The 27,633-nt window shown below is 46.0% G+C and overlaps 1 protein-coding gene across 1 annotated transcript in view; it reads right to left on the reverse strand.

Annotated features, from left to right (window-relative positions):
- Positions 1 to 27,633, reverse strand: part of LOC120914249 (neuronal cell adhesion molecule-like) — a 507,806-nt gene that overhangs the window by 374,996 nt on the left and 105,177 nt on the right. The window contains exon 3 of the mRNA XM_040324873.1: positions 25,681 to 25,782. Within this exon, the coding sequence (XP_040180807.1) occupies positions 25,681 to 25,782 (102 nt within the window). The remainder of the gene's footprint in view (positions 1 to 25,680; positions 25,783 to 27,633) is intronic.

Here is a 27,633-nt window from a genome sequence, read left to right on the forward strand (position 1 = left end):
CAACACAAGATCGGCAGTAAAACACAGACTAGAAATCCACGATTTCATTTTACAACACGACTTAGGCCTGGTACACACGATAGGATTGATCCACGGATACGGTCCTCCAGACCGTATCCGCGGATAAATCCTCTGGTGGATTTGGATCCGTTGGCATGTACTCACCATCGGATCCAAATCTGCGCGGAATTCAACCGCGGTGACGTGTCGCGCCGTCGCCGCGATGATGACGCGGCGACGTGCGTGACGCAGTCATATAAGGAAATCCACGCATGCGTCGAATCATTACGACGCATGCGAGGGACGGGTTCGGACGGATCGATCCGGTGAGTCTGTACAGACCACCGGATCGATCCGCTGGAGCCGATTCCAGCGGATAGATTTGTTACATAGTTACATAGTTACATAGTTAGTCAGGTTGAAAAAAGACACAAGTCCATCCAGTTCAACCACAAAAAACAAAAAAACAAAATAAAAAACACAGTAAAATCCTATACACCCAACTCCATACCCACAGTTGATCCAGAGGAAGGCAAAAAACCCCAGCGGAGCATGATCCAATTTGCTACAGCAGGGGAAAAAATTCCTTCCTGATCCCCCGAGAGGCAATCGGATTTACCCTGGATCAACTTTACCTACAAATCTTAGTACTCAGTTATATTCTGTACATTTAGGAAAGAATCCAGGCCTTTCTTAAAGCAATCTACTGAGCTGGCCAGAACCACCTCTGGAGGGAGTCTGTTCCACATTTTCACAGCTCTTACCGTGAAAAAAACCTTTCCGTATTTGGAGGTGAAATCTCTTTTCCTCTAGACGTAAAGAGTGCCCCCTTGTCCTCAGTGATGACCGTAAAGTGAATAACTCAACACCAAGTTCACTGTATGGACCTCTTATATATTTGTACATGTTGATCATATCCCCCCTTATTCTCCTCTTCTCAAGAGTGAATAAATTCAGTTCCTCTAATCTTTCCTCATAGCTGAGCTCCTCCATGCCTCTTATCAGTTTGGTTGCTCTTCTCTGCACTTTCCTCCAGTTCTCCTATATCCTTTTTGAGAACTGGTGCCCAAAACTGAACTGCATATTCCAGATGAGGTCTTACTAATGATTTGTACAGGGGCAAAATTATATCTCTGTCTCTGGAGTCCATACCTCTCTTAATACAAGAAAGGACTTTGCTCGCTTTGGAAACCGCAGCTTGGCATTGCATGCCATTATTGAGCTTATGATCAACTAAAACCCCCAGATCCTTCTCCACTACAGATCCCCCCAGTTGTACTCCCCTAGTATGTATGATGCATGCATATTCTTAGCCCCCAAGTGCATAACTTTACATTTATCTACATTAAACCTCATCTGCCACTTAGTCGCCCAATCAGACAGAGCATTGAGGTCGGCTTGTAAATTGGAGACATCCTGTAAGGACGTTATTTCCACTGCATAGCTTGGTGTCATCTGCAAAGACAGAAATGTTACTTTTGATCTCAGACCCAATATCATTTATAAATATATTGAAAAGTAAGGGTCCCAGCACTGAACCTTGGGGTACACCACTGATAACCTTGGACCATTCAGAGTAAGAATCATTAACCACGACTCTCTGAATTCTGTCTTTCAGCCAGTTTTCTATCCATTTACAAACTGATATATCCAATCCTGTAGACCTTACCTTACACATGAGCCGTGTGTGCGGAACTGTATCGAACGCTTTTGCAAAATCCAAATATATCACGTCCACAGCCACGCCTCTGTCCAGGGTTTTACTTACCTCTTCATAAAAGGAAATCAGGTTTGTCTGACAACTTCTGTCTTTCATGAATCCATGTTGTCTGCTGCTTAAATAGTTTTTTTCCAGCAAGAACTCATCCATGTGGTCTTTTATTAAACGTTCCAGTATCTTCCCAACTATAGAAGTTAAACTAACAGGTCTATAGTTACTTGGTAAAGACTTTGTTCCCTTTTTAAATATGGGCACCACATTGGCCCTGCGCCAATCCAGTGGTGACTATTCCTGTCTTTAATGAGTCCCTAAATATTAGATACAGTGGCTTTGAAATGACAGAGCTCAACTCATTTGTTAGCATGCTAACAAATTTTTATCTGCTGGAAATCGGAAATATCCACGGATAAATATCCGCTGGAACGTACACACCAGGGGATCTATCCGCTGAAACCGATCCGCTGAGATTTTTCAGCGGATGGATCCTCTCGTGTGTACGGAGCCTGAGACTGCCTCTTTATTACAGAGAGCTGGCTCACAGCCGACTGTAACACCATTCTCGGAGAACTGGTGCCTGAAAACTATCGTATTATAACCGAAAACAGAATTGGGCAAAGAGGAGGAGGCCTGGCGGTGATCACAAGAATCACCTCGCGATCACTAAACCAGTCCTTCAAAGCCCCTTCTATTCATGGAAACCCTTACTCTGCAACTACAAACAAATTCTCAGGAGACCGCCCGTATTCTACTTTGCTACAGACCACCTGGCCCAAAATCGCAGTTTCTGCCATCATTGACGGAGTTTATCTCCACTTACACCCTTAAGGCCCCGTACAGATGACCAAACATGTCTGCTGAAACTGGTCTGCGGGCCAGTTTCAGCAGACATGTTCGGTCGTGTGTAGGCACGAGCGTGCAGGATTCCAGCAAACATTTGCCCGCCGGACCTTTTCCCAGCGGACAAATATTCCTGGACTTGTTTTAAAACAATCCGCTGGAATCCTGCCCGCTCGGACATGTTCGGTCGTCTGTACAGACCTACCGTACATGTCCGAGCGCCCGCCATCCCTCGCATGCGTCGAATGACTTTGACGCATGTGTGGAAGCATTTAACTGGCAGGCCCGCCCACGTCGCCGCGTCATTGTCGCGGCGACACCGCCGTCATCGACGCGCGGACACGCCCCGCGTATTGTTTACGCGCGGCTTTCTGTACGATGGTTAGTACAGCCATCGTACAGAAAGCCCCGGGCAGACATGTACGGTGAAAACGGTCCGGCGGACCGGTTTCATCGTACATGTTTGCTGGTGTGTACACGGCCTTACAGCAAACACTTTTTGCTGCTCGGGGATTTTAAACCTTTGGGCCCAACTCCTCACAAAACCCCGTGGCCGATGCCTGTATTGACCACCTGGAAGGATTAGGGCTACAGCAATTAGTATGTGGGCCCACACATACTTCAGGTCACACGCTCGATCTCATTTTCAGACAAAATCTGGAAATAAACATTTTGGAAAATGAACCGTTGCCATGGACAGATCACCATGCAATTAAATTCACAATTTCCAAATTCCCCCCCCTTAACAAAAACATCAAAACCAATGACAACACACTGGACTAGATGTCAGAAGAAGCTCCATTCGGAACTCTTCAAACCACATTAAGGGAAAAAGTAAAAACAATTCGACCTCATCAAACGGCCTTAGAAACACTAGATGCCATAAACACACGCCCTATTACAGTCAGCCGACTTAATAGCGCCGAAACGGAAAACCTGCATCCGGAAAAACACCTCAAGCTGGTTAACACCAGCTGTCAGTATTGAAGCAAGAGCGCAGAAGGGCGGAAGCCGCCTGGAAAAGAAGCTCCTCAGAAGAAAACCTCACCATCTACAAGGCCACAACAAGAAATTACCACAAAGAAATTTTCAAAGCCAAGATTTTTTTTTTTTCCAAGGCTATCAATAGCGCCCTAAACCGCCCCACACGAACTCTTCAAGATGGTCACTCAGACATGAATCCCGTCTGTCTTGAAGCCCCCCAATTCGGACACCCAAGAATTTTGCAGTGAATTGTCGGATTACTTCATTAATAAAATTGAGGGAATCCGGGAAAGCATTCAGCAAAACAATACCCCCCTCACCCCCCCCCCCGCAATTACTCACACACCACCCACAGAAATTCACCACAATCAGGAAAGTTCACTCTAGAACCCATTTCCATTGATGCCACTAAAATATCATCGGTACTTTGCGAACAGCACAGCGCCAAATGATATCATTCCCACCAAACTGCTGAAGGAATGCGCCGACATCCTGGCACCTCCTATCACGCAGCTTATAAACACTCTTTCAAGGAGGGCATAGTGCCCTCCCAGTTGAAAGAGGGCATAATCCAACCGATCTTGAAGAAACCCACTTCATCGCCATCCCATAACAGGCCTAAACGTTCTTTCCAAGGTAATGGAGAAAGTAGTGGTACAACAGCTGCAACAGCATCTAGATACCCATAACCTACGTTGATCCATTTCAATCGGGTTTCCGCCCCGGACACGGTACGGAAACTGCATTGCTCAAAATATGGGACGACGCTCTCGAGGCCGCAGACGAAGGAGAATCTTGTCTCCTGGTTCTGCTGGACCTAAGCACTGCCTTTGACACTGTAGACCACAAACTATTACTGACTCGGCTAGCAGGAGTAGCCAAAGTCACAGAAGGTGATTTATCTTGGTTCTCCTCTTTTTTGGAAAACCGATCACAAACAGTGAAATTGGGACCTTTCACTTCTGAGAAACGCACGTTATCGCACGGAGTCTCTCAAGGATCGCCTCTATCGCCGATACTGTTTAACATCTATCTTCGTCCTCTTTTAAAATCATTAGCAGCCAAAAAACTGCTTTATCACTCATATGCAGACGGCACGCAACTATATTTCCGCATTTGCAACAAAAGGATCACCACCTCAATCTAGATACATGCCTCTATTTGATAGAGAACTGGATGACAAAGAGTTATCTTAAACTCAACGGAGCGAAAACAGAACTTCTCCTGTTTCGCGCCAAGCGTATGACTCAACCTGCAACAACTTGGATACCCCCGCCCATTCTGGGCAAAATCATCACCCCTAGCGCAAAGTCAAAAGTCTTGGGGTCATCTTCGACTCCTACATGACAATGGACGCACAAATAGGGTCAGTAGTCAGCGGATCTCCACCATCTGCTGCGCCTACTACGCAAACTCACTTCTTTTATTCCAAAGAAGAACATAGCGGCCGTGGTGGGAGCAAATGTGAACTCCAAACTGGATTATGCAAACGCCCTTTACCTCGGCCTCCCAAAGTACCAAATCGCTCGTCTGCAAGTCGTTCAAAATACGGCCGCCAGACTAGTGACTGGGAAAAGCCTTGGGAATCAATCTCACCTTCACTGAGAGCCCTTCATTAGTTGCCAGTAAAAGACAGAATTGTTTTATAAAGCACTCTGTCTAACGCATAGATGTATCCATGGGAATGCTCCCCATTATCTATGCGCTAAAATAAAAGCTCACAACGCCAATCGCGTTCTGCGATCCACCAACCAAAACCTGCTTCAAATACCCAAAGCCAATTACAAGTCAAAGGAGAAAGAAGATTCGCGGTCCAAGGTCCCAGGACTATGGAACGTCTTTACCAACCAGCATTTGGTTGGAGGAAAACCACTTAGCATTCAGGAGAAAAATCAAAACTCATCTCTTTTGATATCAAAGGAGACAGGAACAACAAGCGCCCAGAGGCGATTTAGTTCGCATGTTGCCGCGCTATATAAGTTCTTCATTCATTCAGACGTGTATGGGGACAGCTGGCTGGTTGGAGAGTGACATGGGTGTCAGGCATGTCTGTGCACCCCCATGATGCAGACATCACAAGGGGGCACATGCACGACTAACATCCTCCTGTCTTTTCCCTTCCAGTTGACTCTGCATATGCACTTGGGCCCCATCTCATGACTCCATTCCAGGATCCCCAAACACCAGAGAGGAAAGATACAATGATGCACACGCACGTACCCGTGGAGTGGTGGAACGCACCTTTGGCCTCCTGAAGTCCCGTTTCCGATGCCTGGATAAGTTTGGGGGTACCCTGTTGTATTCCCCAAACTTTGTGTTTGCAAAACTACGCTGTGAGAAAGGGCCTGGAGATTGACATACGCGATGACCTGACCCCGAACCAGACAATCCCCCCATAACCGAGGCTACCCCGTCTTCTGAGGGAACAGCAGTCAGGAGATGCCTCGCAGTAGGCATCTTTGCACATTAAACCCACACATTAATCATGGCACAAGGAGAATGCACGCATGCACACACTGTGGTCCCTAGCACACACACCCCACATCCACATCAAATTGGATTAGCCCAAGTCCACCATTCTGGACTTGTGAGCAGCAACGCCGCGCTAAGGCTCCAATTATGTTGCACGACATTCATACCGCATTCACACGGACCTGGGGATCACTTCTCCCTGGTCCTGGGGATCCCTTCTCACCACAACCGAGGGTGACACCCCTTTTCCGGCAGGAATGTCACCCCCACATTCATACATCAGTCACACTGTATCCTGCCTGGGCTACAATAAATTATAAGAACTCATAACATGAGTAAAATAACAAAGAAACCTAAAACACTCATAACCTGAGTAAAAAATAAAAAACAAAAAAAACTACCGGCGCTGCGGCGGCGGCCACGGCCCCGGCCCCCGGCTACTCAGGGGAGACTCTTGGGGGGGGGGGAAATCAGGAGAAGGAGGAGAATCCCCTGGTCTCTGCCCACCTGGCGGCCTGCCCTCCAACGCCAGGGCGATGCGGGTGAGGACCACATTGGTGTCCTCCTGCAGCCTCACCCCCGCCTGGATGGCTGCCGTGTTGGCCCGGGACAGCCTTGGTCAGGGCGCGCACCTCCTGACCCAACGCCTGCTGTGGTGGTCTGCAGGTCAATCATGCAGGTTATCACAGCCGAGGAGTTGCATGCCACATCCTGCACAGACTCCTTTATGGAGGCCATGCTGTCTGACATGTGCTCCATACACTGGGCAACCTGACCCAGATGGCGGGTCTGGTCCCTCCGCAGGTTTTCAGGCAGAACTTCTGCCACCCCCTTGTCTTCCTGGTCGCCTTCCTGGCTCCTGATGTGGCTTGGGGCCTAGGAGTAGGGGAGACCCCTGGGGGGGAAGCCTTGTTGGGGGAGGGGCTACCCCTGATGGAGGCCTGACTGGTGCCAGGCATAGGGAAAGCCTCCTCCAAATGGAGAAGGACCTCATTGGCACTCAGCACCTCCTCCTCCTCAACCTCCTGAGGAGAGCCTGTGGCCACTCCCCTCCACAGATGACTCCTGACTTGCCTGGGGGTCTGCCTCAGACTCATGGTCCGGGGGAGGCTGTGGGACTGGCCAGATGGCCCAGCACCCTCCTGCACATCTGTGGATGACACAAAACATTCACATGTTGGAGGATCCACACACTTGTCACATGTTCCCTTCCCCCCCACACATAGCTACACACCAGATAGGAAATAAAACACACTTACCTGTCTTCAAGGCCTCCTCAATGGGGTCAAATCCAGGAACTCCCTCCACTTGATGCCTGTGGAGGCACTGGGCAACCACCCGCTCCTCAGCACTGAGCTGAGAGTGGTTGATGTTCCCCCTCCAGTGCCCCAGGCATGAGTGGTCTTGGCCAGCTTACCTCGGATGACGCCCCTGAGATCATTGATCTTCTTTAAAGGGGTGGTTCACCCTAAAAACTACTTTTTTTATTACAATGGCCCCCCACATTACAATACGATTAAGGCTCTTATTATTTTTTTGAAGCTGTACATACCTTTGTACAGCCTATTCACCCGTTGCGAGTCCCGAGGGAGTGGGCGTTCCTCACATGTCTGTGATTGACATTTTGACCAAAAACGAGCTCCCCCCCGTCGCGTAAGCCGCGTCAACCATTGGCGAAAGGAGCCGAACGGCGAGTCGGCGCTATACTGCGCATGCGCATCGCCGTTCGGCTCCTTTCGCCAATCGTGACGCGGCTTACGCGACGGGGGGGGCTCGTTTTTGGTCAAAATGTCAATCACAGACATGTGAGGAATGCCCACTCCCGCGGGACTCGCAACGGGTGAATATGCTGTACAAAGGTATGTACAGCTTCAAAAAAATAATAAGAGCCTTAATCGTATTGTAATGTGGGGGGCCATTGTAATAAAAAAAAGTCGTTTTTAGGGTGAACCACCCCTTTAAGATCTCATTGGGGGTCCTGGCCTCACTCCCCAATGCATTGACATTGTCTGCTATCAGTTGCAGGATCTCCCTCCTCCTGGCCGCGGTGGTGTTGGCAATCTCTGGCCCATGGAGGTACCTATCATATTGGGTCATGGCCCTGACAATAATAGCCCTCTCCTGTGGGAAGTAATTCAGCTTCCTCTTTTTACGAGCTGCTGACATGGCTCCAAAAAACACACACCGACAAACACCTACAAACAACAGAACAAAAGCACCTTGCTTCAGGGGGGGAAACAAGAAGATGTACTTTTGCACTGGATGGGCACATGTCTGGGCGCATTTATGCCCTGGGCGTATCTCACTAATTACGCCGGGCCTAGTTCCTATCTCACTGATAACGCCGGGCCGAGTTCTGAGCATGCGCAGAGAGGCGCTGAACATAGTCAGCTTCATTGCGCATGCGCCGTCCGTTCGGACCCTTCATTTGCATGGGGTCACGGCTCATTTCAATGGAACACACGCCCCACTTCCTTCCCACTTTCAATTACGCCGGCTTACGCCTCGGAATTTACGTTGCGCCGCGCAAAGTGGGTGCAAATACTATGAGGATACGGTACTTGCCTCTCTAAGTTGAGCCGGCGTAACGTAAATGAGATGCGCTACGCCGGTCTATATATGCGCCGATGTAGGTGGATCTACCCCAATGTATACTATTATTTATTTACTAAAGTGTCAAAATTTAAATTAAAATGTGTATGAGAATAAGATCGTAAAGACATAGTATAATCCTGGTATAATCCAAACATAAAGGTCTTGGGCACCGAGTCATTTACATATCATCATTGGAAAAAATCACAAGAATATAATAATATAAATGTAGCAAAATGCTAACGTGTATAACATCTGCACTATCCAAACGTCTATTGATGAATAATGACGTCCGGGTGATTAAACCTCTTGAGGCTGATTTTACTGGTGTGACCAAAAATAGTAATACTGAATTATATGGACCAACACGTAATTAAATACCATAAACATTGCACAGACAAAAAATTATTTGTGTGGTATGGGTATGGGGGACACATCAGCCACTTTGATGCTATTTTGGGACCATTGTCATTTATACAGCAATCAGTGCTATAAAAATGCACTGATTATTGTGTAAATGACACTGGTAGGGAAGGGGTTAACCACTAGGGGCCGAGGAAGGGGCTAAGTGTATCCTAGGGAGTGATTCTAACTGTGGGGGGATGGGCTTCCAGATGACATGGAGCAGTAGATCAGTGTCCTGTCACAAGACAGAACAGGGAAATACCTTGTTTATACAGGCATCCCCCCGTTCTGTAGCTCCGTGACATGATTGTGGGACACCGGCGGACATTGAGTCCGCAGGTCTGGCTGACACGGTTACGGAACTCAGGGCAGGGGTTTGTGTTGCTTTGCGCAGCCGTGCCATTCTGCTGATGTATATCTGCAGGAAGCCGTTGTCAAGCGGTTAAAATATCCCAAGCTTTGAACATCTCACAGAGCACTGTTCAATACATCATCTGAAAATGGAAAGCGTATGGCACAACTGCAAACCTACCAAGACATGGCCATCCATCTAAACTGATAGGCCAGACAAGGAGAGCATTTAGATGTTCCATTTGCATTTTGTGAGAAGCCATGTGGGGAACACAGCAAACATGTGGAAGAAGATGCTTTTTGGTCTAAAAGCAAAACGCTATGGCCCAGATTCCCAAAGCACTTACGCTGACGTATCTCGAGATACACCGTGTAAGTATGCACCGTCGTATCTATGTGCCGTGCCCACAATCTGAGATACGCCTAAAAATAGGCTTCATCCAGTCGACGTAACTTTCCTACGCCGGCGTATCGTGGGCGCATATTTACGCTGGGCACATTTGCCGCTCCCATTGATTTTCTATGCACATATGCAAATGAGGGAGATACGCCGATTCATGAACGTACTTGCGCCTGGCGCATAATATACTCAGTTTGCGTAAGTCGTACGTCCGGCGTAAAGTTCTTCCCCATATAGGAGGCGCAACTCATGCAAAGGTATGGACCAGGGAACACAAGCCGTCGTATCTTATGTCGTTTACGTTGTACATGAATAGGGCTGGGCGTAGGTTACGTTCACGTCGTAGGCAGTGATCCGTCGTATCTTAGGGAGTAGTTCCGACATGATTCTGAGAAAGCGCACAGGGATGCGGCCATGGGACGGCTTCTATGGCGCTTGCCTCATCATTTGCATGGGGTCACACCTCATTAGCATGGCTCACGCCCACTAACACCTACGCTGGCTTACGCTGAGGAAACCCAGCGTATCTTTAACCACTTCCAAACCGCTGTACGACTATATATGGCCTCACTTTAAAGATGGATATCTCGGTAACGGCAGCAGCTGCTGCCACAACCGAGGTATCCATCTTTAGTGTGAGCGGTTCTGTTAACGATAACGGCGGTCTCCGTGGCGCATTCAACGCGAGATAGCTGTTATCGGCGGAGGGAGAGGGCCCCCCCTCCCGCCACTCTCCCGCGCCTCCCGCCACTCTCCCGCGCCCTCCGCCGCTTACCGGAGCCGTCGGTAGCGGCTTAGGAGATTCAGGTGTGCTCGGCTGCTGACTGGGGAATCGAGTGAGGGAAAAATCGCCCCCACCCGTCCCCATAGCTCTGCTGGGCGGAAGTGACGTCAAAACGTCAGTCCCGCCCGGCGTCTTAAAGAAACTTTTTTTTTTTGTCTTTTTGACCCCAGATCTCATATTTAAGAGGACCTGTCATGCTTTTTTCTATTACAAGGGATGTTTACATTCCGTGTAGTAGGAATAAAAGTGATCATACTTTGGAGGTGGGATGGTTTGGGCAGTCGGTGAATCCGATCAATGACCAGATCTGACTTGATTAACCACTTCCTTACCGCGTCATTGTGAAATGACGGCGGCAGGAACCCCTCCTCGATCCAGGAGGACGTCATATGACGTCATGGGCTTTCCGGGTGGATATCTGAATGATGCCTGCAGCGAGAGGCATCATTCAGATATCCTTCTCTCCTGCCAGCGATTCTGCACAACGTAAGAACGATCATAGCGGCGATTCCGCCGCTAGATCGTTCTTACAGGCGGCGGGAGGGACATCCCCCCCTCCCGCCGCCATCCGGTGCTTCTCCGGGCTCTCCCGTGCCATCGGGGGCCCGGAGAACGAATCGTCCGGCGCTGGCAGGAAGCATAGAGATGACTGGTGACCAGATGGTCACCAGTCATCTCTATGACCGTTGGAGAACCCGGGCGCGATGTGATGACGTCACGCCCGGGTCCCCGTAAGTAAACAAAGCCGCAATTGCGGCTGCTAAGCAACCACAAGCATGAGATCGGTGAATTTTTTTTCACCGATTTCATGCTTTCCAGCCTGGAGGAGAGATGTGGGGTCTTATTGACCCCGCATCTCTCCATAAAGAGTACCTGTCACACACATTCCTATTACAAGGGATGTTTACATTCCTTGTAATAGGAATAAAAGTGATAATAAAAAAAATAAAATAAAAAAAAAAGTGTAAAAAAAGAAATAAATATGTAAAAAAAAAAAAAAAGAAATAAAACATTTTTTTTTAACGCCCCTGTCCCCAGTAGCTCGCGCGCAGAAGCGAACGCACACGCAAGTCCCGCCGACATGTAAACACCGTTAAAACCACATATGTGAGGTATCGCCGCGTGCGTTAGAGTGCGAGCAACAATTCTAGCACTAGATCTCCTCTGTAAATCTAAACTGGTAACCAGTAAAAAAAATCAAAGCGTTGCCTATGGAGATTTTTAAGTACCGAAGTTTGGCGCCATTCCATGAGTGTGCGCAATTTTAAAGCGTGACATGTTAGGTATCTATTTACTCGGTGTAACATCATCTTTCATATTTTACAAAAAAAATTGGGCTAACTTTACTGTTTTGTTATTTTTTCCTGTATGTCATTAACCACTTGCCGACCGCTGCACGACGATATACATTGACAGAATGGCACGGGCAGGCGAATGGGCATATACAGGTGGTTCTCAAAAATTTGCATATTGTGATAAAGTTCATTATTTTCTGTAATGTTCTGATAAACATTAGACTTTCATATATTTTAGATTCATTACACACAACTGAAGTAGTTCAAGCCTTTTTATTGTTTTAATATTGATGATTTTGGCATAAAGCTCATGAAAACCCAAAATTCCTATCTCAAAAAATTAGCATATCATGAAAAGGTTCTCTAAACGAGCTCTTAACCTAATCATCTGAATCAACTAATTAACTCTAAACACCTGCAAAAGATTCCTGAGGCTTTTAAAAACTCCCAGCCTGGTTCATTACTCCAAAACCGCAATCATGGGTAAGACTGCCGACCTGACTGCTGTCCAAAAGGCCATCATTGACACCCTCAAGCAAGAGGGTAAGACACAGAAAGAAATTTCTGAACGAATAGGCTGTTCCAGAGTGCTGTATCAAGGCACCTCAGTGGGAAGTCTGGGAAGGAAAAAGTGTGGCAGAAAACGCTGCACAACGAGAAGAGGTGACCGGACCCTGAGGAAGATTGTGGAGAAGGACCGATTCAGACCTTGGGGGACCTGCAGAAGCAGTGGACTGAGCCTGGAGTAGAAACATCCAGAGCCACCGTGTACAGGCGTGTGCAGGAAATGGGCTACAGGTGCCGCATTCCCCAGGTCAACCCACTTTTAAACCAGAAACAGCGGCAGAAGCGCCTGACCTGGGCTACAGAGAAGCAACACTGGACTGTTGCTCCGTGGTCCAAAGTACTTTTTTCGGATGAAAGCAAATTTTGCATGTCATTCGGTAATCAAGGTGCCAGAGTCTGGAGGAAGACTGGGGAGAAGGAAATGCCAAAATGCCTGAAGTCCAGTGTCAAGTACCCACAGTCAGTGATGGTCTGGGGTGCCATGTCAGCTGCTGGTGTTGGTCCACTGTGTTTTATCAAGGACAGGGTGAATGCAGCTAGCTATCAGGAGATTTTGGAGCACTTCATACTTCCATCTGCTGAAAAGCTTTATGGAGATGAAGATTTCATTTTTCAGCACGACCTGGCACCTGCTCACAGTGCCAAAACCCCTGGTAAATGGTTTACTGACCATGGTATTACTGTGCTCAATTGGCCTGCCAACTCTCCTGACCTGAACCCAATAGACAATCTGTGGGATATTGGGAAGAGAAAGTTGAGAGACGCAAAACCCAACACTCTGGATGAGCTTAAGGCCGCTACCGAAGCATCCTGGGCCTCCATAACACCTCAGCAGTACTACAGGCTGATTGCCTCCATGCCACGCCGCATTGAAGCAGTCATTTATGCAAAAGGATTCCCGACCAAGTATTGAGTGCATAACTGAACATAATTATTTGAAGGTTGACTTTTTTTTATTAAAAACACTTTTCTTTTATTAGTCGGATGAAATATGCTAATTTTTTGAGATAGGAATTTTGGGGTTTCATGAGCTGTATGCCAAAATCATCAATATTTAAAACAATAAAAAGGCTTTGAACTACTTCAGTTGTGTGTAATGAATCTAAAATATATGAAAGTCTAATGTTTATCAGTACATTACAGAAAATAATGAACTTTATCACAATATGCTAATTTTTTGAGAACCACCTGTATATACGTCCCTGCCTCACAGCGGGTGGGAGCTCAAACCCCTTTATCACCTCCCAGGTAACCCTTTCACCCCCTGTCGCCAGTGTCACTAAGCGATCTTTTTTCTGATCACTGTATTAGTGTCGCGGGTGGTGCTAGGTAGCCAGTTAGTTATTTAGGTTCACCTTCAGGTTTTTATAGCTACAGGTACCCCCATATACTACCTAATAAACCCCCTGATTGCCATCTAGTTAACCCTTTCACCAGTGATCACTGTATAAGTGTTACATGTGACACTAGTTTGTTAGTTTGCTTTTTATAGCGTCAGGGCATCCACCATTTATTACCCAATAAAGGTTTAACCCCCTGATCACCCGGCGGGTGATATCAATTAGGTTTAGTGTCAAATAGGGCATGCGTCGCCCCAGGCAGTGTCAGATTAGTGCCAGTAGCGCTAACACCCACGCACGCAGCATACACCTCCCTTAGTGGTATAGTATCTGAACAGATCAGATATTGATCTGTTCAGATCTATACTAGTGTCCCAAGCAGTTTAGGGTTCTCATAAACACAGTGTTAGCGGGATCAGCCCAGATAACTGCTAGCACCTGCGTTTTGCCCCTCCGCCCAGCTACAGGGGCTTCATGACAGATAGCTCTGATGACAAAGTTGAGGTCCCTGCCAAGGTCAGGCATACCCGACCCCAATATTTTTCTTCTGTTGTTGAGGTGCAAGAACCGCAGGGCTCTCGTATGGAGCAGAGAAGTACTAGTGCCGCTCATCCTTCTGATGAACTGGCAAGCACCAGTGGCCAAATACACCCTGGTCGTACATCCAGCGCTGCAGTAACACTTGGTGATGTGGTGAGTCCCATAAGTGCAGTTCTAGCTGGCGAGGTGGCAAGCACAAGTAGTGTCCCGCTGCCAACAAGAAGAAGACAAAGATGGGCCCATCGTGCCCATAGTGTCCTGCTGAATTTGCCAATCCTAATTGGGAGCCCACCACTTCTACAACACCCATACTTCCCCCCATTCACTGGCCAACCCGGAATTCAGGTGGAAACAGTTGATTTTACGGCACTTGATTTTAATGTGCAGTTTTTCACTGAAGATTTCTATAGATCTATTGTGGACCAAACTAATTTGTATGCTGGTCAATTCATAGCCGCTAATCCCCAGTCCTCCTTTGCCAAAGAATGGAAACCAATTACGGTTTCCGATTTTAAAACCTTTCTGGCCCTATCCCTCGACATGAGCATAGTTAAAATGAGTGAGCTCATGTGCCCATGTTCTCTGCCTCCATGACCAGGGCACGATACGAGCAGATCTCACAGTTCATGCATTGCAACAAAAATGAACTTTGTCGTCCTCATGGAGATCCTTAATTCGATCGGCTCTACAAAATTAGGCCCCTCGTAAACCACTTCAATTAACTAACCACAGGCTATACATGTAGTTTTATGGTTTTTGAGGGAAAAGATAGTCACGTAGAACTGCCCAGATTACATAGGGAGTGCTGTCAAAATAGTGTGGAACTTGGTGTCACCCTTATTCGGAAAGGGGTACCATTTATATGTGAACAATTATTACAGGAGCGTGACACTTTTTAGTCACTTGTTTGATCATCCGATTGGCGCATGTGGCACCGTGCGACCTAATTGCCAGTGGCTTGTAGATTCCCGTCTTAGGCTGGGGGAGAGAGCCTGTTCAAGGTGTAATAATTCGCTATGAAGTGGAGGGATAATAAGAATGTTTTTGTTCTTTCCTCCCTTCACGCAGACACGACAGTCCAAGTTCGTACAGCGACTGGTGTTGTGGAGAAACCCCTCTGTTTCCCACGAATATAACCAAAATATGGGAGGGGTGGACCTCAACCTCAGGCCAGATGCTGGTACAAAAAAGTGTCTGTATATTTATTTCAATTGACTTTGCTGAATGCTTTTTTGCTCTACAAAGCTTCAGGACAGACTGGATCTTTCCGTAAATTCCAGGGAGATATTGTCCGAGCCCTCCTGTATCCAGGCGGTACTGCACCTCACCATCCCCAACCAAATGCAGTAAGCCGGCTGCATGAGAGGCATTTTCTGTATGTCCTCCCTAGTACCCCTACCCAACGAGCCCCCCAAAGAAAATGTTGTGTCTGTAGAAAGCATTGGTGAATGTTTTGAATGCTACCACACACTAGTGCAGTATTAGCGTAGGGTACAGCATTTCACAGACTAGGACACACTTACACAGGGTCTCCCAAGATGCCATTGCATTTTGAGAGACCCAAACCTGGAACCGAATACCAAACAATTACAGTTACAAATAAAAAGTGTTTTTATTGTTCTCTCCCTCTCTATTCTCTCTCTATTGTTCTGCTCTTTTTTTACTGTATTCTATTCTGCAATGTTTTATTGTTATTATGTTTCATCATGTTTGCTTTTCAGGTATGTCATTTTTTTATACTTTACTGTTTACTGTGTTTTATTGTTAACCATTTTTTTTTGTTTTCAGGTACGCCATTCAGTTGCAGTGCAGATCTATCCATCTTGACAGCAACAGCGTTTGCCCCTACGATACATAAAGCCGTGACTCCAGTGCTGTAGGAGGTGATTTCACCACCACAGTTAAAAGAAAAAGAGCATATATGCCGAAGCATGGGGGCAGCAGGGGCGAAGGAGCGATTTGCTCCTAATGCTGCATACACACGCGGCATAACTTTTGTGGGATGATGCCCCCATGCTTCGGCATATATAAATGGTGCGTGTATGCCATTAGAAGTGGGATGAAGGGAGGTATTCTAATGGTGGGCATACCCACCGAGTTTTCGTTCAGCCAACAGGCTGCATGAAAAAAAAGATTACAATATATGCCCCACAAGGACCAGCAATGTACTGGTATGTTGCTGGACTTTGAATGGTTATACCAACATGATGCCTGTGGGTTTAGGTATCATTCTTTTCAGCCAGCGGTCGGCTTCCACATAAAAGCTAATTAGCCTCTAGACTGCTTTTACAAGTAGTGGAACAGAATGTCCCCCCCCCCCCACCCCCCACCATCTCCCATGGTTTTCTCTGGCTCTCCTGTCCCAACAGCCGGTGGTTCTGCCAGCTGACCAAATAGCTGATAAGAGACCAGAATGGCTCCAATCATCTCTATGGCCCAAGAAACCTGAAGCTACGAGCATTTTATGACTTAGATTTTGTCTGATATGAACAGCGTCATTGTGAAATTGGGAAAGCATTTTATCACACCGATCTTGGTGTGGTCAGATGCTTTGAGGGCAGAGGAGAGGTCCCAATTTTTTCAAAAAAGGGTACCTGTCACTACCGATTTGCTCATAGGGGATATTACATTCCCTGAGATAACAATAAAAATGATTAAAAAAAAATGCAAGGAACAGTTTAAAAATAAAATAAAAAAGCAAAATAAATAATAATAGTTAGTAAAAAAAAGCACCCTGTCCCCCCCTGCTCTCGTGCAAAGGCGAACGCAAGCATCGGTCTGGCGTCATATGTAAACAGCAATTGCACTATGCATGTGAGGTATCTCACCACAAAGGTCAGATCAAGGGCAGTAATTTTAGAGAGTAGACCTCCTCTGTAAATCTAAAGTGGTAACCTTTAAGGCTTTTAAAAATGTATGTAGATTGTCGCCACTGTGTGTTTGTGATCAATTTTAAAGCATGTCGTGTTTGGTATCCATGTACTCTGCCTAAGATCATCTTTTTTATTTCATCAAACATTTGGGCAATATAGTGTGTTTTAGTGCATTAAAATAAAAAAAGTGTGATCCAGATTCACGTAGAGCGGCGCATATTTAGATCGGCGTAACGCATCTCTGTTACGTTACGCGGCTCAATTTTGTGACGTAAGTACCGTATCCACAGAGTATTTGCGCCCAAATTTGTGCCAGCGTAACGTAAGTTCCGAGGCGTAAGGCGGGGTAATTGAAAGTGGGAAGGAAGTGGGCGTGCTTCATTGAAATGAGTCGTGACCCCATGCAAATGAAGGGCCGGCTGGCATGCGCAATGGTGCTGACTCTGTTCATAGCCTCTCTGCGCATGCGCAGAACTCGGCCCGGCGCAATCAGTGAGATAGGAACTAGGCCAAGCATACTTAGTGAGATACGACCTGTGCTTAAATAGGCCCAGACAAACGCCCTTCCATTGCAAAAGTACATCCCTGTGTTTCCCTTCCTGAAGCGAGGTGGCTTTTGTTCTGTTGTCTGTGGCTGTTTTGTTGGTTGTGTAGGAGTGTTGTAGCAAAGATTTTTTGGAGAGTGAGATAGGAGATTGTATTAGCTGTCTGTTTGTTCTGTTTGATTTTGGTGTTTTTTTTTTTTTGCTGTGTGTTTTTTGGTGTCTGTATTAGCTGTCTGTTTGTTCTGTTTGATTTTGGTGTTTGTTTTTTGCTGTGTGTTTTGGTGTCTGTGTTAGCTGTCTGTTTGTTCTGTTTGATTTTGGTGTTTGTTTTTTTGCTGTGTGTGCTGTGTGTTTATGTGTCTGTGGTGTGCTGTTTGTTTTTGTGTCAGTTTTGGTGCTGACTGTTTGGTGGTGATATGGCACCAAAAAAGAGAAAGTTAACACTTCTCTGTCCGGGAGAAGCAAATCCTTGCTAGGGCCATTTCCTGTCATGGGCGATATTTGCATGGCCCTGAGAGCCAGGACATCACCCAGGCCAGGAAGCAGGAGATCCTCCAGGAGATTACTGATGAGATCAATGTGGTGGGGGGGGAACAAGGATCGTCAGTGTGGGATCTCAAAAAGATCAATGACCTCCGCCACCTGGTCCGTGAAAAGCTAGCCAAGCTTACAGGCCATTCCAGGGGCACTGGAGGGGGACCACCTTGCACCATCAGGCTGACTGAGGAGGAGTGGGCAGTGGCCCGGTGCTTCAACAGGCAGCAAGTGGTGGGCCTGCCTGATTTGGACTCCGAGGAGGCCCGTGAGGACAGGTACGCTTTTTTTTCATCTGCGAGTAGCATGTGTGGGGGGGGGGGGAAGGGAATATGTGCCAAGTGTGTGGATCCTCCAACCTGTGTATGTTTTGTGTCATCCACAGATGACCAGGAGGGTGCTGGGCCATCAGGCCAGTCTGCACCAACCCCCAGACGTCAGGCTGCTGAACTTTCCCAGGCAAGGCTGGAGTCCTCAGGGGAGGAGAGTGGCCACAACTCACCTCATGAGGAGGATGAGGGGGAGGAGGTTGAGGAGGATCAGGTTGACATAGCCAGTGAGATACTTCTCCTTTTGGAGGAGTCTCCCCCTGGGGCTGACAGCAGTCAGGCCACCATCAGGGGTAGCCCCTCCCACTCCTCCCCCAACAGGGCTCCCCCCCAGGGGGCTCCCCTCCTCCCAGGCCACAAGCCTCATCTGGAGGCAGTCAGGCCACCATCAGGGGTAGCCCCTCCCACTCCTCCCCCAACAGGGCTCCCCCCCAGGGGGCTCCCCTCCTCCCAGGCCACATGCCTCATCTGGAGGCAGGAAGGCCACCCAGAAGACCAGGGGGGTGGCCGACTTTCTGCCGGCCAATCTGCGGAGGGACCAGGCCCTTCAGACCCGCCATCTGGGTGAGGTCAGCCAGACTTTGGCACAGATGGAGGACAGCCTGTAAGGACTCAGTGACTGAAGTGAGCTGCAACTCCTTGGCGTTCATAAACTGTTTTAATGAACTGCAGACTGCAACAGCAGGTGTGGGTCAGGAGGTGCATGCCCTGACCCCAGGTTGTCCAGGACAATACCCAGGCTGTCCAGGCCAATCAGCAGCCTCACTGTGGGCCTGAACAGGATAGCCGTGGCCTTGGAGGGCAGGCCAGCAGTGGGCAGAGCCCAGGGGAGGCTCCTCCTTCCCTGATTCCGCCCCCCCCATGAGTCTCCCCTGAGGGGCCGGATCGTGGCCGGCCCAGGCGTGGGTCACGCCTGCGTTAATTTTTTGTGTATTTTTGGTTTCAGTGCCTTTGTTGGTTTTGTTTTTACTGTGTTTATGATTTGTTTTATGTTTATGAATGATGTATGAATGTGGGGGTGACATTCCTGCTGAAAAAAGGGGTGTCACCCTCATTTTGTGGTGGAGTAGGGTTCCCCAGAACCAGGGAGAAGTGATCCCAGGTCCGTGTGAAAAGGTGTATGAATGTACAGTGACATAATTGGAGCCTGTCATCCTGAAGGACTGTGATGGAGTTCGCAGATGTAGTGTTTCGGAAGGACCAGGCCTGACCTGGTTGGGTGAGACAGGCACCTGCCCAAGCATACTGGCTGTATTGCAGGAGGGTGGATCGTTCACATTAATCACAGTGATTTGACTATTCGGGCCTATTCCACCAGTTTATTTGTTCCTTTTCTTTTTTTTGGATTACAAATTCCCCCTTTGTACGCCAACGCATAAGTGCACAGACTTTTGGGGTAATTTGTACTGAGGATTGGTCTGATCAACCAAACCACATTAGTGAAGTACACTATCTAAAAACTGCCTGTTTAGTTATAGTAAACTGTTGATAGCTATTTCCATACTCTTTAGCTGGGTAACTGGATCCATTAGGCTGTGTAGCACTGTTATTAGAGAGAGAGCTGGGTGAGGCTTGGCAGGGAGGTGCCTCAGTGTATATATCTTACTGAGGGGACCCCCTTTGCTGTGTGCTTACACAGGTCTGCATAGCTATTCTAGTTTCATTTTTATTTATCTGTTATCACTGATTCTGACTCTTGCAGGGCTCTGCAAGAAGTCTACTACTGTTTTACCCCCTTTGTTTCCTTTGCTTTTATTTTACCAAGTAAAGAGTTACATTGGTAAAGCTGAATTTGTGTGCAGTCCACCTGTCATCCTACAGGATCAATACAACTCAAGGTAATCACGTGTTTGTATAATTTACTGTGGTGTAATATTTGTGCCCTCCAACAGCTATTGGGGGCCACCAATTCCACTGAATACCAGTTGTGCCAAGGGAGGGTTCGAGCCAGCTTTAGGGGTTGATAGCCAGAGCCGTAGACCCAAAACAAACCAGCAGCTCCTTCAGGGGTAGTGCTACATTAACTTCTTATTTGCAGTATGGTAGCATTCCCCCCCCTTTTTTTTTTTACGCAGTTTAACATTTAATACTTCTGCCAGGGGAATAACTGTTGGCTTTGTAAAACAGACTATTGTCTGATAGTTAGTTATCAATATACCATGGTTATTTTGTCACGGGGAGAAATTGATCCTTTCCTTTTATTCATATACATAGCGAGTGTTGCATACGATCTTGTTATTTTATGTAAGATTTTTGTCTATGTCCTGAACAAAATATCAAACAAATAGTGAATGTGTGTGAATTTTTAGTAGCCACTATCACTAACAAGTGCTTTCGCTCACTTAAGAACGAATATAGAATTGGTGATTGTGTTGTTTTTAGTTAGGATGTGTAGTTTTTTAAACTGTTATTCATACTATTTTATGCACAAGTGCATCGGTTGGCCGGGGTATGCCCCAACGGCCCTGTTTTGTACTGCAACACAAAAAAATAAAAAGAACGATATAGAATTAACAAAAACAGTGCTGCGCTACTATATAAATCAATATATGTGTGTCAACCAATACCCAAATAACTCATCATCATAACCATATACACAGAAAACGTGTGATGACGTGTGTAACATGAAATGCATAGCGGGCATCCACTTATTATTTACATAATATCCAGTTTTTTGGTTCCCATCCCCTGTGCTTTGGAACGCACACCATGGCTTGGCCTTATGGCGAGCACATTTACCCAAAGCTGTACATGGTGCATCTACAGTGGTTCAGGATCCAGCATCATCTTAGTCCCTCGCTGACAAGTTTCCTGGCAATGGAAGGGACAACTAACCCATTGCTGTAGATGCACAGGCTAGTCCCAGGCTTACTGCACCACCGTCACTCCTCTTCTGGATCCTGAGAGGACCCCACTGCTGGGCAGGCAAAAGCAAGTGTCCGTGTCACCCAGGCAGTGACAAGGAAACCTGAAGAAGGTCATCAGCGGTTGTGAACAGATAAAGAGAGAAGACTTGAGCACCATGTGACCACCGATTTAGTGTGTTGGTGGCCGCCTCCCTCCCTCTGTTCTATTGTACACTCAATGCTGTGTGACTATTGACCTTCACTGGAAACTGTTGGCCCCTCGTTGCTTGGAGTATCCCAGGTGATATTGCAAGTTTTACTTTTTATAGTCATTCAGGACTGCATTTTAGCTTCATTTTGGTTGAATAAAGAATTAGCTTTTTGCAACTGCCAAGAGACTGCATGCCTTTTGTATCCCATGAGCACTGGATCACTGTGCATTGTTTGTTTGTAGCCGTATTTTCCAGTTACATTTTTTATCAAGCAGCACTGGGCTCACATCCCTCTCCATTGACTTTTGCTCCTGACTTTATGTTATTGGCATACATGTCCACAATTTTAGCACTGGTGATATTGCTGTTCTAGAAATAGGGATGAGCCGAACACCCCCCCGATTCGGTTCGCAGCAGAACATGCAACCAGGCAAAACATTTGTTTGAATACGCGAACACCGTTAAAGTCAATGTGACACAAACATGAAAAATCAAAAGTGCTAATTTTAAAGGCTAATATGCAAGTTATTGTCATAAAAAGTGTTTGGGGACCGGAGTCCTGCCCCAGGGGACATGTATCAATGCAAAAAAAGTTTCAAAAACAGCATTTTTTCTGGAGCAGTGATTTTAATAATGCTTAAAGTGAAACAATAAAAGTGAAATATTCATTTAAATTTCGTACCTGGGGGGTGTCTATAGTATGACTGTAAAGTAGCGCATATTTCCCTTGTTTATAACAGTCTCTGCACAAAATAACATTTCTAAAGGAAAAAAGTCATTTTAAAACTACTCGGCTATAATGAATTGTGAAGTCACGGCATACAGATAAAAGTCATTGAAAAATAAAATGTTGTGGGGGTCCCCCCAAATTCCATTACCAGGCCCTTCAGGTCTGGTATGGATATTAAAGGGAACTCTGCACCAATACTAAAAAAAATGTTATGGGGTTCCCTCCAAAAATCCATACCAGACCCTTCAGGGTTGGTATGGATTTCAAGGGGAACTCTGCGCCAAAAAAAAAAAAAAAAGACGTGGGGTTCCCCTCAAAAATCCATACCAGACCCTTATCCGAGCACGCAACCTGGCAGACTGCAGGAAAAGAGGGGAAGACGAGAGAGCGCCCCACTCCTGAACCTTACCAGGCCACATGCCCTCAACATGGGGAGGATGTTGATGGGGACAAGGGCCTCGTCCCCACAACCCTTGTGTGGGTCTGCGGGTGGTTGGCTTATCGGAAATCTGGAAGGCTCCTTTTAAACAAAGGGCACCCCTAGATCCCGCCGCCCCATGTGAATTTGTAACGGGGTAGATTGTACCCCTACCATTTCACACAATAAAAGTGTAAAAATTTTAAAAAAATACACACACCAAGTTGGGACAAGACCTTTAATAAAAAAAACTCCAGCGCCGTAGTCCTTCTACGATCCCGGTCCCTGCAGCTGTGAATGATACCGCCTCCACCAGAGGCTTCCGCCTGAATGACGCGCAAGCTGTATGATAGCTCTTTTATAACCGCCCCCTCTGACGCAGGAAACCCCTTTTGCATCAGAGGGGGCGGGGTTACCTGTCACATCACGGGTGGCCCCGCCCTCGGTTATAAAAGAGCTGTCATACAGCTCGCGTGTCATTCGGCCGGGAGCCTCCAATGGAGGCGGTATCAGTCGTAGCGGCGGGTCTGGGATCATAGAAGGATTACAGCACTGAAGTTTTTTAATTTTTTTAGTAAAGGACTTGTCCCAACTTGGTGTGTGTGTTTTTTAAAATTTTGACACTTTTTTGGTGAAATGGTAGGGTTACAATATACCCCGTTACCAATTCACATAGGGGGTGGGATCTGGTGTCCCCTTTGTTAAAGGGGGCATCCAGATTCTGATAAGCCCCCCTCCCGCAGACCCACACAACCACCGGGCAAGGGTTGTGGGGATGAGGCCCTTGTCCCTATCAACATAGGGACATCCTCCCCATGTTGAGGGCATGTGGCCTGGTACGGTTCAGGAGGGGGGTGCTCTCTCATCCCCCTCTTTTCCTGCGGCCTGCCAGGTTGCGTGCTTTGAAAAAGGGTCTGGAGTGGATTTTTGGGGGGAACCTCACGGCCCACGCCCACCCCACGCAAATTTGGCACAGAGCTTCCCTTTTAATCCAAACCAGACCTGAAGGTTTTGGTATGGATTTTTTGGGGGAACCCCATGCCATTTTTTTTTTATTTGGCGCAGGGTTCCTCTTAATATCCATACCAGACCTGAAGGGCCACTTTTATCTGTATTGCCGTGACTCAACAATTCATTATAGCCGGGAGTAGTTTTAAATTACTTTTTTTCCTTTTGAAATATCATTTTGTGCAGAGACGGTTATAAACACGGGAAACATGCGCTATTTTACAGGCATACTATAGACCCCCCCCCCCCAAGTACGAAATTTAAAGGAATATTTCAATTTTATTGTTTCACTTTAAGCATTATTAAAATCACTGCTCCCGAAAAAACTGCAATTGTTTAAAACTTTTTTTTTGCATTGATATATGTCCCCTGGGGCAGGATTCAGGTCCCCAAACACTTTATATGATAATAAATTGCATATGAACCTTTAAAATTAGCACTTTAGATTTCTCCCATGGACTTTTTAAAGGGTGTTTCCACGGCTTTTCGAATTTGCCGTGAAACACCCCAAATGGTTCGCTGTTCGGCGAACAGCCAATGTTCGGATCGAACTCATGTTCGACCCGAACATAAAGCTCACAGAAATGGAGGGACCTCTATTCTTTTGATCCTGGTGGCTACCTGAATTTCCCCTGATTTTATGTGGGTGGCTATGAAAACTGAAATTGAAGGGAAATCTCTCCAGTTGGGCGCAGGTGACAAAACTGCTGTGTTATACAGTATTAACCAGTTGCCAACCAGGCTTTTTCTGGCACTTTTTGTTTACAGTTTAAATCAGTATTATTTTTCTAGAAAATTACTTATAACCCCCAAACATTTTTTTGTATAGACCCTAGGGAATAAAATGGTGATTGTTACAATTTTTTAAGTCACAGTATTTGTGCAGAGGTTTTGCAAACACAATTTTTTGGGAATTACAACCAAACAAAACACAATATTTACTCCAATTTTTTGTACAATGTAAAAAAGAATGTTACGCCGAGTAAATAGATACTGAACATGTCACACTTTAGGATTGTGCATGCTCGTGGAATGGCGACAAACTACAGTACTTATAAATCTGTAATAATGGGAGACAAAGAAGTTCTAGCACTAGGATTGTTAGGCCCAGATTCTCAAAGGGCTTACGACGGCGCAACGCCATGTACGCCGTCGTAAGTCCTAATCTGGGCCGTCGTATCTATGCATCTGATTCTTAGAATCAGTTACGCACAGATATCCATTAGATCCGACAGGCGTAAGGCTCTTACGCTGTCGGATGTTAAATGCAATTTTTTTTTGTCCGCTAGGTGTCGCCTCCGTCGTTTTCCCCGTCGAGTATACAGATTAGCTAGATACGTGAATTCCCGAACGTACGCGCGGCCGACGCAGTGAAGTTACGACATTTACGTTAGGTTTTTCCGGCGTAAAGTTGCCCCTTCTATATGAGGGGCAACCAATGTTAAGTATGGCCGTCGTTCCCGCTTCGAAATTTATAAATTTACGTTGTTTGCGTAAGTCGTCGTGAATGGGGCTGGATGCCATTTACGTTCACGTCGAAACCAATGACGTCCTTGCGACGTCATTTGGAGCAATGAACCCTGGATTATTTTCGGACGGCACATGCGCAGTATGTTCGGCGCGGGAACGCACTTAATTTAAATGTTACACGCCCCCTACCTGACTAATTTGAATTAGGCGGGCTTGCGTCGGGAGATTTACGCTACGCCGCTGCAACTTTACACGCAAGTGCTTTGTGAATAAAGCACTTGCCTGTAAAACTTGCGGCGGCATAGCGTAAATGAGATACGTTACCTCCGCCGACATTTACGCCATTCTACGAGAATCTGGGCCTTAGAGTAGATTTCAACATTAATTCAAAATCACATAAATTAAGGTTACAAGGTGTAAAACCCTACCGCCAATGGGGCTATTGTTATCATTTCCTGGGGTCCAGCTTAAAGTCACACTTGTATCTTGAAATGTGGCGAGTTCCAAGTTGTAAGGAGGCTCTGGTAAATCTAAAAGCATTACATTAAAATATTAAAATACAGTTAACATGATTTATGACAAAAGGTAATAGATCTTAGAGGATCACAGTATAATGAATATTTACTGAGTACCATTAATAACTCAATGCCTGGATGAACAGGCAAGGCACCAAAAAATTAAGGAGCAGTTTGGGTATGTATATTTAGGTTTTACACCTAAATATACATACTGTACAAAACATACATATACAAAAAAATGTACACACAGAAAATAAAGGCATATTATTAGTTTAGTTACACATACAGTGGGTATAAAAAATAATCACCCCCTTTAAAAACAAATCACATGTTGTTGCCTGAAATGTAGACAGACACAGGTTTTGTTTTAGCCAGCTGTATTTACCCAGTACAACTCAAAACACCCAAGTTAAAGATATACAGTGCCTTGAAAAAGTATTCACACCCCTTAACATTTTCCACATATTGTTATGTTACAACCAAAAATGTAAATGTATTTTATTGTGATAGACACACATTTGCACACAAAAAAATATCTGAAAAGTGTGGAGTGCATTTGCATTCAGCCCCCTTTACTCTGATACCCCCTAACCAAAATCGTGTGAAACGAATTGCCTTCAGAAGTCACCTAATTAGTAAATCCACCTGTGTGTAATTTAATCTGTTTAAATACAGCTGTTCTGTGAAGTCCTCAGAGGTTTTTAGAGAACCATAGTAAACAAAGAGCATCATGAAGGCCAAGGAACACACCAGACAGGTCAAGAAAAAAGTTGTGGAGAGGTTTAAAGCAGGGTTAGGTTATAAGAAAATATACCAAACTTTGAACATTTTATGGACCACTGTTCAATCCATCATCCGAGAATGGAAAGAGTATGGCACAACTGCAAACTTAACCAAGACATGGCTGTCCACCTAAATTGACAGGCTGGCCAAGGAGAGCATTAAACAGAGAAGCAGCCAAGAGTTTAATGGAGAAGCTGCAGAGATCCACAGCTCATGTGGTAGAATCTGTCCATAGGACAACTATTATGCCGCATACACACGGTAGTTTTTTGTGATGAAAAAAAAAACGTAATTTTTTCTCATGAAAAAAACGAAGTTTTTCAACTTCGTTTTAAAAAACGACGTTGCCTACACACCATCGTTTTTTCAAAATGCTCTAGCAAAGCGCGGTTACGTTCAGCACATACGGCTCACTTTATAACTTGCTTCTGAGCATGCGCGGGTTTAAAAACATTGTTTTAAACGTCGTTTTAGCTACACATTGTGATTTTTTATGACACAAAAAACGAGGTTTTGAAAAACGACATAAAAAATTTAAGCATGCTCAAATTTTTTTTTTGGACATTTTTCAGAAGACATAAAACTACGTTTTCCCCACACACGGTCATTTTAAATGACGTTTTTAAAAATGTCATTTTTTCATCACAAAAAACCACCGTGTGTACGTGGCATTAGTCGTGCACTTCACAAATCTGACCTTTATGGAGTGAAGAAAGCTATTGTTTAAAGAAAGCCATATGAAGTCTTGTTTGCAGTTTGTGAGAAGCAATGTGGGAGACACAGCAAATGTGGTAGAATGTGCTCTGGTCAGCTGAGACCAAAATTTAACTTTTTGGGCCTAAAAGAAAAATGCTATGTGTGGTGGAAAACTAACACTACACATCACCCTAAACACACCATCCCCACCATGAAACAAGGTGGTGGCAGCATCATGTTGTGGGGATTATTTTCTTCAGCAGGGACAGGGAAGCTGGTCAGAGTTGATGGGAAGATGGATAGAGCCAAATACAGGGCAATCTTAGAAGAAACCTGTTGGAGTCTGCAAAAGACTTGAGACTGGGGTGGAGGTTCACCTTCCAG

The sequence above is a fragment of the Rana temporaria genome, chromosome 9 (assembly GCF_905171775.1).
Source record: "Rana temporaria chromosome 9, aRanTem1.1, whole genome shotgun sequence".
NCBI lineage: Eukaryota > Metazoa > Chordata > Amphibia > Anura > Ranidae > Rana > Rana temporaria.